The sequence below is a fragment of the Megalobrama amblycephala genome, linkage group LG3 (genome assembly GCF_018812025.1).
Source record: "Megalobrama amblycephala isolate DHTTF-2021 linkage group LG3, ASM1881202v1, whole genome shotgun sequence".
Taxonomy (NCBI): domain Eukaryota; kingdom Metazoa; phylum Chordata; class Actinopteri; order Cypriniformes; family Xenocyprididae; genus Megalobrama; species Megalobrama amblycephala.
In genome coordinates, this window is record NC_063046.1 from 62,037,945 (window position 1) to 62,054,967 (window position 17,023).

General features: G+C 39.0%; 2 protein-coding genes across 2 annotated transcripts; both read right to left on the reverse strand.

Annotated features, from left to right (window-relative positions):
• Positions 1–2,773: 2,773 nt before the first annotated feature.
• LOC125265892 (serine/threonine-protein phosphatase PP1-beta catalytic subunit) lies at positions 2,774–12,145 on the reverse strand. Its single transcript, XM_048186457.1, has 8 exons — positions 11,989–12,145; positions 8,904–9,035; positions 7,616–7,846; positions 7,378–7,482; positions 7,222–7,293; positions 5,324–5,475; positions 5,106–5,240; positions 2,774–3,245 (listed from the first exon to the last, which is right to left on the reverse strand). Exons 1-8 carry the CDS (start codon positions 12,038–12,040, stop codon positions 3,141–3,143), a joined length of 984 nt encoding a protein of 327 aa, XP_048042414.1. The 5' UTR covers positions 12,041–12,145; the 3' UTR covers positions 2,774–3,140.
• A 3,363-nt stretch (positions 12,146–15,508) lies between these two features.
• Positions 15,509–16,754, reverse strand: LOC125265914 (histone H2B-like). The gene has a single exon (XM_048186478.1). It carries the CDS (start codon positions 16,716–16,718, stop codon positions 16,344–16,346), a length of 375 nt encoding a protein of 124 aa, XP_048042435.1. The 5' UTR covers positions 16,719–16,754; the 3' UTR covers positions 15,509–16,343.
• Positions 16,755–17,023: the final 269 nt, after the last annotated feature.

Consider the following 17,023-nt stretch of genomic DNA (forward strand, 5'->3'; position numbering starts at 1 on the left):
GATGACACTAACCCGGGAAGAAGCTCGATGTAGTCCCTACCAGCCGTTTGTTGTAGTCCTTAAACAGAGAATATCTCTCTTTGCATTGAACTTTGAGTGTCGTAACTTTGCAGATGTTGTTTATGATCAAACACTTACTAAAGTTAACAAAGTGAAATCATAATAAACCACCGCTTTAATAAAGCTCCACAAAAGGCTCGTTTGGATAGTGTTGGATCTGTGACATCACGTGGGCAAATACATTTGCATATGACCGCCTCCAGAGCAAGACATCGACGAATGGTTATACATCATCACACCATAAAATGAAAAAATGAGATTCCAGTTTCAGTAAAAGCAGCTTTTATATTCTATATAATGCAGTGGTTTAATGTGCTGATACGCAGACATGTATGTCATATTGTGAAACGGCAGCAGTGTGTGTTTAGGTGTGTTTGTTTGAGTGTGTTAATGATTAAAGCCGATCACAGCCCTCTGATCGTATCCGTCGCGTAAACACTCACCTCTGACCTCACTGGCAGCTGAGACGCTGGACGACCTTTGACCTCTCAGTTCAGGCCAGAGACACAAAACACACACAGGACGAAACATGATCAAATGTGTTATGATTTCTGTCAATGTCTGCGGTATTAAATCATCCATCCACTCACACAGATGTTCTTCCTCAGTGTTTCTGTCTCGTTTTCCAATACAAATATCTGAACATTATTAAATCAAGATACATTTACTGAAGAAAAATGACTGACGATATTAAGTAAAAAATGTATCAAAATGAAGTGAGTTTGTGCTTAAAACAAGAGCAAATATCTGCCAATGATGTCAGAAAATAACCTTGTTTTCCCTTTGAATTAACTTTGTTAAACCGAAATATACTTTGTGCTTTAGCTCCGTCTCTCATTACGCTGGTGAATTACACGTCTGGACTGCAGTGAAGCCGAACACTCGTCTCAGATCACGAAGGTTCTCCAGTGGTTCAGTGTTCAGACCCGCGGCCGCCTTCAGTTCGTCCGACAGACGCTTTATTACGCTGCTGCTAAACACACATAACGCATCACAGAAGATGAGCACTGTTCACAAAGGATGAAAAAATAGTGGCTGACAAAGTGCATGCTGGGAACCTTTCTTTCATTTCAGAACAGTGGCAATTAAAGCCCATTTCATTTAGGAAACAAAATGTTTTCTTTATAAAATCGTGCCTAATTGTTTCCCCCACAGTATGATCAGTACAGTAAAACCACATTCAGATTGGTTTATTATGGTTTTACTGCAAAAATCAGTGTTAAAACATGGTTAGCCTACTCAATTTTGTGTCTTATTATATGGTTTTAGTGCAACAGCTACAGGAAAACCTTTTACTAGGATTTTACGACAAAATTCATAGTTAAACCATTATTACTATAGTAAAACCATGGTTAATTTTATATCTCATTATAGTTTTACTGCAAATCAGGTTATTTTGTAGTCACTGTGGTGTGCATGAAATCTGAGTAAAAACATGTATATTGTATTAAAACCCGATTTTCGTGATGACTGAGTAATGTGAGAATGTGACTGATGGATTCACACAAACTCTCATTCAGATTAAACAGCAGAAATGTGGAGAAATAAGGCGCTTCTTCACCTCTGAACCGCTAATAACAGGCTTACAGCGCCACCTGCCGTCCGAGCGCGTCATTACTGGACAATCTGTCTCCTAATTCACACAGTTTGTGTTTGTAAACAGAATCATGATTAGTTCGTTAACCTCGCATGGAGAGTGGTGTACTCGTTCCTGTTTATTTTGCAAGTTTGCATCTGCGCATGCGTTAGAGTTTGTATAATATATATATATATATATATATATATATATATATATATATAAAACGTAATAATTTAGTAAGAATCTAAATAACCTGTAATAAAGTGCTATATGTAAGGAAGAGCAATGAAACTCGACCGATTTCATGTAATTACACGCTTCTGGTTTGCTAGCTTAGCCAAAGTTAGCCTGTTTAATATTTACAGTGTAAAACGTTAATTGATAAGCGTTTCGTTGTAAATTTTATTCATGTAATACATCATTTAATAGACATTCCCTGGACTATTTTGATGTTACGATTGCACACATCAGCCTATCTAACAATAAGAAGCTTTTGCGAACGTTCCCATTAAGAAAATGTTCATAACTTAATGGGAACGTTCGCAAAACGTTCTTACAATATTGTTAGGCTGATGTGTGCAATCGTAACATCAAAATAGATATTAATAAGGTTATTTCTGAATGTTCTAAAATTCCAGTTTTTAAAAAGAAAAAAAATCTTGGTCATGAGAACGTTCAGGGAACTTTCCATTATCATTCTCCAAACATTATGGGAACGTTATTTGAATGTTCTCTGAACGTTTTAAAACGATTAGTAACATAAATCGATCTAAAAATTTCAGAAAAAGGTTACGAGATTGATGTTTTGTGCAAATGTTTTGCGAACATTAAAAACCAGATATCTTTGAACTTTGTTGTTTGTTCATAACCTTGAGATAACATTGTGAGAACGTTCCCTGTTCGCTGGACAGTGATGTGTGTTTCCCAATCTCACATCTTCAAGCCACTGGGATCCTTCAGGATGATTTTGCAGAACAGATTCAGTTGTATGATGAGTTTTAATCAACAAGAATCAAGAGTATGTCCCAATACTCCACACGCACAGACACGCGTTCCCCGTCAGCAGTGAAGAACACACACTTATGTTCGTGTCTATCATTGGACACATTCTTAAAAACACACACTGGCACCTCAGAGGTTTGTTCAACTTTATTTACTGAAAATCCAGGTGTTATGAACCTGTCTGACTCAAACAGGCCTCGAAGAGCGAAATGATTAACTAGAAAAGACCTAGTCGATGTAAATCCTCCTGTTATTAGATGCAGAGCAGAAAAAATGAAATGTGTTTAAACACTCTGAAGAACGTGACGTAACAGACATGGAGAGGCAATCAAAGCAGCACACAGTGAGCTCAGGGTCAAACCAAACCAGAGGAAATAAAATATGTCTTCAACAGGAAAAAAAAAAGAAGAAAAAAACGTGTTTTTAACTACATTTGTATTTTCAAGACAGTCTTCATGCCGGTTCACGCGTGTTGTAGCCCCGCCCCCTCACTTCTCATTCACCGCTTCTTAGGGGGCGTGGCCGTTCGGGGCGGAGTCACGGGGCGCCCGGAGTTCATCCCGCCGTACTGATACTTCGCCTTCTTTTCCGACGGCTTCAGAATCTGAGGACAACAACAAAACCAGGGTTTAATGTGACGAACATCAACATCGACGCTGTTTCTTCCTGTTTATAGCCGAAACAATCTGTATCATATAAAGCGTTATAGAAATAATTGTACAGAAGGCCATTTCTGCCACATAAGAACACAAAATCATGCTTTTGTTAATCATAATTATGACATAAGTTGAAATTGAGATGAAAAGTCAAAACTCATAACTTGTTGAAAGTTGAAATTATGGCTCCTAATTTCCACTTTTTATTCTCATAATTTCAACTTTCTTTTGTCATAATTATGATTTAACAAAGCATGATTTTTTTTTCTCATATGGCAGAAATGTGCTTCCATATTAAAGTGAAAATATTGAAATATTCAGTGAAACTGTTCTCTGATCTGTATAATGTGATGATAATCAGTTCATATGAATTTGGATCGTTCCCGTAAGAATTATTGATGAGTGAAGTTCACAAAAACACGTCCGGGTCACATTTCTCTCCAAAATCAAAGTAAATAAATAATATTTTGAAAACAAAGCCTTTAAATAGGACCAATATGATCTTTTGCTTTTGTGACATTATTTTCATGACAAATCAACATATTTTCCCCTATATTGTTTATTTTTTAAGAATATTTTGGAATTTCTCATATTTTCCCCTATAATGTTTATTTTCTCATTCTTGATGATTGTTAATGGACTCTTCTTACTGTAATAAAATTTATTACGATTGTCGTCAATTCAGTTCAGCACATACTGCCATTATATATAAATACAATTTACAAAATTTAGCAGCAATTTAGGAAACTCAAAAAAGGCACGATGGCTGGAAGCTTCAGACCAACTGCAACAATGAGTAAAGACATTTTTAGATTATTTTAGGCAAAATGGCTGAAATATCAAATGTAATCACTAGTAATATGATTTAATTGCTCATTACATTTGACCAATAAGTGGCGCTGTTTCCAAACCGATGTGGTGTGGTCAGTTTGAGGAGAAGGTGATGCATATAAAGTTTGGTGATAATGTGCCAAAGCATTTCAGCCTCAGAATCTGCTTGGCATCATAAGTTTATTCATGCATTATTAGAACACGGTTTGGTCAAACAAACAGATTTTAATAACTTATAGCCAGCATGGTCTGAAGATGATCTGAGCCAAATTTGGTGAGAATCGGACCGATGGTCTAGGAGGAGTTTGGAAAAGATGGTTTTCCAAGAAATTCAAAATGGCGGAGAGCAAGTTCGACCAAATATAGCATAATTGATATCACTGTTCTCGGTATGACTCAATGAATTTACCACGACCAGTTTCATTAAAATAGGCTGAATTAATCAAAAGCTATTAATTTCTTTTTAAAATTTATGATTTCTGGCCAAACCATTTAGACATTATAAGCAAAAATAGCCATTTTTCATATCTCCTGACCACTAGGTGGTGCTGTGCCGAAACAGTGCATGTACTCTCAATTCATGCTTGTGATGACAGGTACCAAGTTTTGTTTTAATACACCAAATCATTGTAGAGATACAGCCTCACGTCCATTTTGACGTGATCGGATTCGTTGTCGCGCTATATGAGAATGAATGGGTTTATCAAAAATCGTTTCAGAACATTTTGCCAGCAAGGTTTGAAGATGTTGTGAGACAAATTCGATGAAAATCGGATTTGTTTCTAGCCCCTACGGTTCAAAAGTAATTAGCATAATTGGCAACTTTAGACAGTTGGTGGCGCTAGAGGGAACGAGTTAGAGACTTTGCTGTGGTTCAGACTGTCCTCAAGCATCATTTTCTTTGTGATTTCTCTGATTTGTGGTGAAACGCTTTCAGTTCCGTTAGATCGGCCGTATGAAGGTAAATCATGTGACACCTGGAAGGAGCACATCAGAGTCTCGTCGACGCTCATCATTCCTCCAGCGTTGTCAAACTCGCCGCAGTAGTTCGGCGCCGAGAACAATGTCACCAGCTGCCGTTTGGCGAAGAACTCGTAACCGTCTTCAACCACCTGCAAAACAAGAAAAAGGACTCTTAATATTTGGTAATATTGTGGATTTGAGTGATAAACGTGAACGGCGAGAGGTTAGTCACCTGATGCGCGCGGCAGATGAGATCCAGATCGTGGCGGTTGAGGAACTTGCTCACCACATCAGCACCAAAGGTGAAGGAGACGCCGCGGTCGTTCTCACCCCAACCCTGAACGTCCTTATCCGGGTCTGACCACAGCAGATCACACAACAGCCCTGAAACACACACATTTCCTCACCGTCACAACCCTAGCGTTCACCTGTGTCAGGTGTGAGTGTGTGTACTAGTGCAAAATAATTAGGCTATAAAGAACAACAGGAAACTTTACAATAAGGTCTCATTATTTAATGCATTAACTAAGATTGAGCAACAGCTACATTTGTTACAGAGAGTATTACTTTTTGTTAATGTTAGTTAAGAAATACAACTAATCATTGTTAGTTTGATCTCAGGTCCATTAAATAAGTTGTTTTTAGTAATGTTATTAAACGGTAACTAAGAAATTAACATTAACTAAGAATAATTAATGTTTTTATAAGTACTTTTCATTGTCCGTTTGGTAATATTGCATTAACATGTTAACTAATGAAGCCGTACGTCTTGTTTTACTGAACAATAACAAATAATCAAAACATTTCCAATCATGTTGTAGTCCAGGTTAAAATATAAAAATGTTTAAGTTTGAAAATAAATAGCCTATTAAGTCTTTAAGTATGAAGTATTTGATGCTGTGACGAACAACACTGAGATTACAAAAATGAAAACTGAATGGCTGTTTGGAGCATTTTATAAACTTCACTAGCAGCTGCTTTGTTTGCGGGGTTTCTGGGGTAACCGCTGCACTTCTGCTGTTCCATCAGCGGCCTCTGCTGTCAGAGAGTGAACGTGCACTTTCATTCAGTGCGTCTCCTTTGCTGCGTCCCAATTTGCCTACTTATACTACGTCTTAAAAGTATGTACTGTTTTTGTAAAGAAAAAGTACATACTTTTGAGTGTGCAGCAGAAGAGTATGCAAGCTTTGGGACATACTTCCTCATCATAATTGCGTCTTTAACGGACGTTCTGTCGCTTAGTTACGCAACCTGTAACTGTTTAAACTGTCCTGTCAATCATCGTCACAGATAAAATCCTCCACATTCAATTTAATTTCCTACCGTTTCAGAGAGAAATGTAGTCGCACGTTTATCTGCCAGTCATGGGTCTTTCATGCAGAGAACTCTCCTCATCTTTGCATAATGATGCTTTTAAAAGTTAATGACCAAACGCATCGTTATAAAAGTTCACAATGCTGTTGCAGATGAAATATAATGTGGATAACATTTAATAAATATCTTTTCATCAGGTTATACTGATTATTAATCATCCAATCCCCTTTATCTTAACCGCTCTGCTCAACCGTCGGTCTCGCACATCCGTCATGTTTGTAGTTTTTTAACACTTTTTATTCGTATTTGTAGTTCTAATCGAATCCTCGTCCACAGCACAATGTGTTATGGGCAATATTAGCCGTTAGAAGTGTGAACGGATCCGCACTTCGAATTCTAACCGGAAAAAGTAGACCATCCGGGTATCTTTGGAATACTCATTTCAACATACTACGATTTGGGACATACTAATTCTTTTTTCGAAAACTATTTAGGACGGATAGTATGCGGATTGGGACGCAGCACTTCACTCGTTCTGCCATGTGCTTCTCATGCTCGTTGGGCTTGTTTACATCTGAGCGCGTGTCCCTTAGACGCAGAATACAGCGGTGTTGTGCAGTTTATACGGTTGACAGGGAAAGTATTCTTAAATGCATTATAAAAATTTTAATAATTGGTAATAAATTATTATTTACGGTATTTTGAAGTGCCCACGATAACAATATCATGCATATTCATTATCGCGATATATCACATTACCGACTATCGGCACAAGTCTAGTGTGTACCTGTGTCAGGTGTGAGTGTGTTTGTGTACCTGTGTCAGGTACGTCCGTCGGTCTCATGATGCGTCTGATCTGCTCCATTGACTGTAGATCTGGAGAAAGACCTTTGGAAGGAGAAACAGCAGTTTAAATCATCTTCAGTACAATCGGATATTTCCGTCAGTAGGTGCTTCGCCGTGGAAACCTGCCTCCATGACAGCAGAAGATCTTCTCGTCGACGATCGCGGCGATCGGCAGACAGTTGAAACAGTCGGTGAAAGTCTTCCACAGTTTGATGTTAAACCTGCGTTTGCCTGGAGGAACAAAAACAACAGTTTCAAAATATGACTGAAAATGTGCTTAGATGATGTGAGAAAGGCAAATAAATGATCCTGAAAACAGGCTTAATGTGAATTATTGTTGTGTGAAGCGTGTCAGGTCTCTCACACTCGTCGTAGAAGCCGTAGATGCGGTTGATGGAGGCGCACTCGTGGTTCCCCCGCAGCAGGAAGAAGTTCTCGGGGTATTTGATCTTGTAGGCCAGCAGGAGGCAGATGGTCTCCAACGACTGCTTCCCTCGGTCCACGTAATCGCCCAGGAACAGGTAGTTGGCCTCCGGAGGGAAACCGCCGTACTCGAACAGTCTCAAGAGGTCTGTGTACTGGCCGTGAATATCGCCTGGAGACGGAGATCACGCGTTTAACACGACTCACCAACACATGTGTCTTACATAAAATTACTTACATCATGGATCTGAATCACTTCTGAGATTTAAATCAAAGCTGCTGACTGCATAAAGACGGAATTCAATGACTTTGTAGGGGAGCGGGGTAAGCTGTGCCACTTTTGAAACAGGTCTTACAAGTGCCGTTTCCATGAAACCATTCAGTGGGCTCCTCCCCCTAGTGGGTGGAGTCATGTTTAACTTTTTAGAAAATTTACTGCATTATTGTATAGTTAAAGCACTTTTAAATAAAAATTTCCTGATTCTACTTATGGAAAAAAAACGAAACTGGCGCCGCGTTCGTTCCGTAACTAGAATAGGGAAGGCGGAGGACATACAGCGTAAGCTTTTTGAAGAATGCGGATAGCGGAAGCACGTGCAAGACGATAATGTGTGTTTATAAAGCATATACAGTTGTATTTTTTTTTTTAGAAAATGATGGTTTCTCTAGATAAGACTCTTATTCCTCGTCTGGTATCGTTTAAAGCTCTTTGAAGCTGCACTGAAACTGTAATTTTGATCTTTGAAGGCCAGTGAAGTCCACTATATGGAGAAAAATCCTGGAATGTTTTCATCAAAAACCTTCATTTCTTTTCGACTGAAGAAAGAAAGACATGAACATCTTGGATGACATGGAGGAGAGTAAATGATCAGGAAAATGTAATTTAAAAGTGAACTAATCCTTTAAATTTTTTTCTAATCTTGACTAATAACGTGTCGTTGGAAAGGTCTGAGACTCGAGACTCCATATTTAGCCACTGTTTAGTGATAGAAATGATATTGTGACAGAAATATATTAGTTTGTGACAGATGAACACAACAAATGGTGGCTATTTTTGGTAAAGCTCCTAAACAAAACTGTGATATCAACTTCAAATTTGGACATAGCTTGGTTAGACATACAAATGGCTTTGATTTTATATCAATTCTAGAGAATTAAAACACTTTTACAAAGGGCAGTTGTGAGCGCTGCACAGACTGAAGAAGAACATCAACCTGAAGGAAACTCACCGCAGATCTTGAGCGGCGCCTCCAGCTCCAGTAGGATGGGCTGACTGAGGAAGATCTCACGCGACTTAATGCACAAACCCCGAACCTCCGCTTCCGTCATCTGAACGATCTTCCCTGGACGGCATCCTCGCACTGAAACACACACACACACAAAACCATCAGAGACCAACATCAGAACTCAAATGGCAGGTCAGACCGCAGTCTCCACACCAGCATTATCATAGACGTTACTTTACTAGCTAATACCAACCACTGAGTGTGTGTGTCAGATGTGCATATCATGTAATGAAAGCATTTAATAACTGAAATGTACAGAAGATCATTTCCAAACCGCAAACTAAATTAAACCATACAACTGAGAATGCTGCTCATCTCAAAATATCAGCTGACAGATCAAACAGACAAACACAAATGCACAGGAAGTGTTTCAGATGCTCTAACACACATCTGTCTGGAGGAGCCAGTCAAACCAGAAACACACACACATAAAGGACCTGTTTGAGAACAGCCCTGTGTGTGTGATTAAACACATAAAGCTCCTCTTAGCCTCACACTGATGAACTTATATGGGCATAACACACACACACACACTCACTCACATGCGCACACACACACACACACACACACACACACACACACACACACACACACACACACACACACACACACATATGCACACAACATAATAAACTATAAAATGATAGTAAAAATTATGATTTAAACAACTTTACAGTTCAAATAATATAAGTTTTAACAAAAACAAGTTGTCGAAATATAGCGGTTACCCCAGTTACCTCTGTAAATAAAGCAGCTGCACTAATAAATTCTAAAGAAAACGGCATCACTTGAACACGACGAGGTCGCAGGTATAATATATACACACTATAAAGTAAACATTGTCATAATTCATTATGAGCAGATGCACGGTATAAAAATGCGGCATTCAGCGATTGCGAACTGCTATGAAACTGTGAGCCTGTAGACGAGCAACAATTAATTAAACTGTATTAATTAATTAAATTGTCTTATGAAGTTTAATTAAGCTATAAAACGATTCCTAGTTTTCCATCCCCAAATTTAAGACCTTTTGAAATTATATTTTAAGACTTTTTATGGCCTTAAATGTGCTTAAACTAAATGTAAGACTTTTTAAGTACCTGCGGCTCTCTGGGTGGAGAACATTTCATTTAATAATGATTTAACATTTGGCCTGTTCATCACAGAACTACTGTATGATTCAGCAGACGAGGAGAAGCAATATGAACTTCTTTACTGATGCTGTTAGTTCATATACCGTCTGTACTAAACCAGCAGCTTCTGTAATAGAGTTCATCCATCTCTGTCGCTGACGTTACATAAGAGTGTAAAGTTCGCAGCCAGTATGTTTCGTCTTAAGGAGTCAGTGTGTGTGTGTGTGTGTGTGTGTGTGTGTGTGTGTGTGTGTGTGTTATAACAGCCTCTTCTGGCTCTGATGAAAACCAGTCCCGGCTATTTTCAGATCTCTTTTTTCCCCACTGTGCACGCAACCAAATAAGGTCTTGTGTGGAAAGATTTTGTGGAGATCTCTGGAGAATCCCTCCCCCACACACACACACACACACACACACACACACACACACACACACACACACACACACACACACACACAGCACTAACACAGATGTGCATTGAAACAGCTGCACACAGTTTTAATAGATATGAGATCACACTGATTACACACACACAACCGTGTAACAGACTTTTAGTCACCATGAAGTCAAACTGAACAATTCTTCATCTTCCTCTTTTTTTAATTGAATATTGCATTTTATTATTTATCTGTTCACATCATTATTGTGTTAAATTCATGTTCCTGGTAATCTTGAATCAGAATATCTTCCTCTTGCAGCATCTCTTCTCTTCTCTGATGATGAGGGCGGGGCAACCTGTCACTCACATGAGATCCACCAATAGCAAACTTCAACCATCCAATCAATTCCCCACAGACAGAATCAAGCCCCGCCCTACATTTGTTCTTGTTTGCGAAGCGTTTCGCTCGGATATACGTCTTCCCTTCACAACTTCTGTTTCATGGTGACTTTAAACATTATTATGGATATCCAACAGTCATTAGTGACATTAATTTACACATGACATATTTACATGATTTAATTATGACTGAAAAATGCTAAATAAAGCCATCGTTCACCCAATCATGATCATTCTGTCTTCATTTACTCGTGTCCTTCAAACCTGTATGAGTTTCTTTCTCGCTTCTCGCTCAATTCTGAGAGTGTTTGTCGTCTACACAGTGAAAGTCAGAGTCGTTTCGTTCTTCAAAATATCTTCTGTTTTCCACAAATAAAGACAGTCATACAGGTTTGGTGTGGAATGATGGCGAGTAAATGAAGGCAGGACGAACTAAAGCTTTAACAGTAACGATTTTGTCATTTTTACATGTAATAATAACACTTATACAATTACATAACAGAGTGGACATGGCTTTGCTTGTGTTTACAGCACACAATAAAGAACAACATATTTCAAATAACTCCAGTATTGTTTTGCTGACGTCACTGGAGGGGCGTGACGTCATTTCAAAACAATGTGAGGACAGACAACAGACTGTGATAATAAACATTAAATCGAGCTCGAAACACGCTGATTCAGCACTTGTTTGTTAAAGACACTGCGATACATGACAATTATTCAAACTTTCAGACACACAACGGCGCAAAGTTTACAGAGTTTAATCATTTTAACCAGCGAATTCTGACATTTTAAAACTTGTAGTGCTTCACAACCACAGGAACGAGACACACTTTAATAACACACAACAACACAAACAAACTCAACGAATCACGTCTCTAAACACAAAACACTAATAGCGAACACACAATAGTGAATTCAACTGATATCGCGGTGAAATCATCGGTCGGATCGCGGCGTCTGTTGTCGCAGGCCGAGCAGACATGTTTGAACACAAACACACGGGCCTGTCGGTCAGAAACCCGCTCGAGAGACCGAATAAACCGCTCAAACTCGACCACACGGACTCATGTGACGCCGAACAGACCGAGACGAGATGAAGATGAGCGCTACTCACCCTCCAACAGTCTGGAGATCAGAGAATCCACGTCCAGCTCCCCCTCCGCCATGACTGACTGACACCCGCCCTCAGAGCGCGCGCTGCTCGCGCCCGACGCGCGGGTACCCGAGTCTCTCTGACCTTCAGACAGACTGTTACGCGCACTCGAAACACGCGAGTCATTCCATGACTGCATCAGTTTGCGTCTAAAACTACACAAAATCATCTGTCAAGTGTTTTGAAAGTTTTATTTATTTATTGAAGTAAACGTATCATAATAAATTTCCATATGTTTTTTAATTATTATTATTTTTTTAAGCATTTTACAGGCATGCAGTCCACATGCGTGTAGTCATTGAGTCGTTTCTTTTTAAAAACACTGCCATGATAAAAATGTGTAGTCAATTTTATGAAAAGTAATATGTTATATTACTTTTGTGTTATTTCTTCTCACCTGGGCTGGGCTTGCTTGTTTGTTTTTTAATAACAACAAAACAAGATCTATTTTTGGCAAATGTAAAGGCCCTTTTACACCTGAATGAATAAGCCTCAGGCTGAAGGAAATGCATATTTACTCCTGTACAGTAGAGGGCGCCGCTCAAACAAACCTTTCAGCTGTGCTGCCATTCTGGATTAAAGAAGAATAGGATACAGGAGGAGGAAGTCAATAAATGTGAAAAGTAACTCAGATATAATGTTGTAAATAAAATAAAAAAATAATAATGAGTTACTTTACTAGTTACTTGAAAAAGTAATCTGATTACATAACTCAAGTTACTTGTAATGCATTACCCTCAACACTGGTTACTTTTGCTTTAATTCTTCTCATCTGCTTTTTTTTTTTCAACTTTTTAAAATTTATTTAGTGTTCATATTAGAGGATTATGAATCTGTCCGACACCAGGTGGCGCTATAATAAGGTGATTTGCATTTTGGGTCCTAACTTTGGAAACCTTAAATCCTGTTCACACCAAGAACGATAACTATAAAGATAACGATAAAGATATAGTTCTAAAAATCGTTCTAAATATAAAAGAATAGCTCTGTCCACACCACAGCTATATCAATACAGAGAAACGATATCATTGGGATCACTTTCAGAACGATTTTTTTCCCTACTGTTAAACGATTACCTCAGGTATCCAGCGCTGGTTTCGACATTGTCTTGCTTTGTTTGAAGTTGAAGGCATTTTTATTCCACTATATTGACTTCATCAGCTGAATTCACTGTTAGATTAGATTGATTACACTAGCTATTCACTCGAAACATAGCATGCTGAGGACATCTGCTGGTTAAAGCTGTGTAAATGCAACAAGAAAAACATGTTGTACACACTTTGAAACCGCAGCGTGAGCTTAGAATAAACAGACCGTTATCGTTCGTTGGTGTGGACACAAATACAGTCAGTGTTATAGTTATCTTTATAGCTATCGTTCTTGGTGTGAACGGGTCTTTATAGCTGGAATCAACATTGTTTTTTAACCCTTAGTCAAGCTTTACAAAATGTATCACTGCATCTGGAATCAAATACGTCCCTACTATGAAGGTGAAAAACAGTATGCCAAAATAGTAGCATGTAGGCGAAAAGCCCCTGGATGATCTACTTCTGCCAAGATTCTGAAGAGCACATTTGATGAACACTTTACTATCCCATGAGGCCACGGGAGGGTTTATGAATGGCAGTGAAGCGACGCAACTGACGCTGGTAGGTCACATGACATAGACAACATGGCGGATGTAGAAGGTCAGAATTTTTTTCATATTATTACTATATTCATACTATATAGAATGTACTTTTTTAACGGTCGTGTAAATTCAAATTCAAATGTAGTACCTACTCATTACGTGGTTTCGGACGCAGCGTATATATCTCTGATTTAGTTTCTGTTTATAAAAAATTTCCGCCATTTTGAATTTTCTGAAAAACATTTTTTCGAACTCCGAGGCCGTTGGTCCGATCTTCACTAAAAAGGCACACAGCAGCTAGAGACAGTGCTGGCAAAAACTACTCAAAACTTTTTAATTAAGCGTTGCAACATTATTAGTGGATTAATCGGCCTGGCTTCCCTCATTTTTCATGAATTGACCTGTATATCCTGAACGCAATGTCCAACCATAACAAAACCTAATACACACAGACCGCAGGACATTTTGAGCACGCACACCAAATCACATCGACACTGCACCTATAGGGGGCGCTACAACTGAAAATCCTTAATAATGCTGTAACCATATAATTGGTGAAGTTGAAAATTGGTATGTGCCTTTGGTGGATTTACTTACATATCCTCTAACATGACCTGGATACACTTATTTACTGTTGTGAATAAAACAAACACGTAGGCGAGTGGGGTAAGATGAGCCAGTGGGTAAGTTGACCCACCTCCTGTATCTTGGCAACCATACCATTTTATTGTCATGTGACCATATATTTTAGAACCACCCATCATTTCTGCCAGACTGTGAAAAGGAGAAGCACATGGGAGGAGTGGAAGTCGCTTATTTACAGTAAAAAGTTTTTAGTTTGTCAAAGTAAAATTTTTAACATATCACATGTAATGCTGTTTCATCAAAGCAAATTCAAATTATTTATGATGCATATTGGTGATTTAGCAACGTATAAAACCATGCAAGTCGTTTAGCTAAATATTATTCTGAATTGCTAAGCTAGATAGCTTTTCCTAAAATGGCAGCTATGGGGCAAAGTGAGCCAAATGCTGTGGGGTAAATTGAGCCAGCGTTTTAACTGTGTGTTCACACCTCCCGGCGAGAGCGTCAAAGTGACAGGAAGTCATTCATTTTCAATGAGAGCCGGCGGCGAGCTCCGGCGAGAGCGGCGCGTCTTGGACGGTGAGAGCGTCGAGGAGAGTTGTAATCAAGTCAACTTTATGGTAATGAGCTATGACGTGGTTCGGCGGCAACCAATCGGAATGTAGAGGTCCTCGTTTGAGAGGATTCTGATTGGTTGCCGCAACTTGTCATTCACTTTGACCCTCCCGCCGGCAGCGGTTTAAACGAACAGTACAGCGTTGTCGGCAGGGCGGCCAAGGCGAATGTTGACGCTCTCGCTGGTGGCGGTGTGAACGCACGGTAACTTACCCCATTTCAACTTAATTTGGTTGGTTTTATGTTGTTTAAGTTAGCTTTAAAAAAGAAATATGAATATTTGTAAAAGGAATGTGATTTTTTTTTTTTTTTAAATAGGTACATTATCTTTAAAATTTCACATTTGAAGTTTGATTCAGATTCAGTTAGTCAGTTTACACCCACCTACTGACTCGGGTCGACTTACCTCTAACTTGGGGTAAATTGAGTCAGAGGAACACTTTTTTTTATAAGGAGCCATATTTTTAGAGCCCTTCATCATAGATGTATTCTGATCCTTTAAAATTATAGTAAACATCCTGAAATTACTTGAAATACTTACGTTCGACTTTCATTTTCCCTTTTCTTGAGGACCATATAAGTAAAAATGGCTCATCTTACCCCACTCTCCCCTACGTGTTAAACCGCAGTAATCATACAAACAGCACAATCTCAGAGAATGATTCCATTTATTTACTTTTTTTAAACACGAGGGTTTGTCTGGTATAATATTTCTGAATTCCAAGATTATATTTCATAGTTTCTACAAAGAGAGTTTACACTCAGCAGTTCACACAAATGAAAAAGATTAGATGACTACACATATGATAGAAATTATAAAAATAAACAAGGTTGAGGTTAATAAGGTTCTGCAGATATCACATTTATTTTGTCCTGTAAGGTCCAATGAAGTGATTAATTCAATTTTAAATGTTGAATATGAATCCACACTGACTCCAGACGGACTTTGCAGTAAAAACCACAAGATCTCTAATCATCCTTATGGACCATTAGTGCTCAAACCCTGATGACTGAGTATATTTATTGAGAAAAAACTTGATGGAAGTAAAACACATTAAGACTTATTTAAATCAACTAGCCCTGAGAAATTAACAAAGTTCAAGTGAAATGAAAGTCAAACCATACACAATCCAAATAATCTTTAAAACTTAAAAAAAGTGTTTTTCTGTATATAACTTAAAACACTACTGTATTGAATACATTTGTTTAATTATTTAACGTGTTTTCCCTGAACCTGCTAAAATTTGAATTACATAGAATATTTACTCTACTGAAATCATAGTTTTCAAATGTAGGTTAACTGCAAAACAAAAAAAAGACAGCAGTGCAGTTTACATGAATTCAAAAGCCACCTTGAAACAAAAAGAAAAGCAAAGATTAGGGTTTTCTTACAATTAAATAAACACCTTACGGTCAAAATCTCTTTTGTCGGAGTATATGGGTGGCTCTTAAAAGAGCCTTTGGGTATGTGGGAGTCTCGGGGACTCTACTTGGAGCTGGTGTACTTGGTGACGGCCTTGGTGCCCTCAGACACGGCGTGTTTGGCCAGCTCACCGGGCAGCAGCAGACGCACGGCGGTCTGGATCTCTCTCGACGTGATGGTGGAGCGCTTGTTGTAGTGAGCGAGACGAGACGCCTCACCGGCGATGCGCTCGAAGATGTCGTTGACGAAAGAGTTCATGATGCCCATTGCCTTGGAGGAGATGCCGGTGTCAGGATGAACCTGCTTCAGCACTTTGTACACGTAGATGGCGTAGCTCTCCTTCCTGGACTTTCTGCGCTTCTTTCCTCCCTTACCGGCGGTCTTCGTGACGGCCTTCTTAGAGCCCTTCTTAGGCGCGGACTTGGCTGGTTCAGGCATGATGCTGAATGATCGCAGAACTGACGAATCAATATGACTCACGAGCGACACAGAGGCTTTTATTCTCTACCATATGCTAATTTACACAGAGAGACGGGATCACCTGATTGCCTGTTTTCATAGGCCACACCCATAAACTCGTGTTTCACTGGACAACTCGAAGCATTACGCGCAGAATGAGAGCCAATCACAGGCTGTTAAATGATAGCCCCGCCCACCGCCAACAGTTTGAGCGACACCCCTCCCCCCAGTTTCCTTTGTTTCATTTCCCGCTCTTTATTTTCGTTTAATCGGATTGTGAAAAG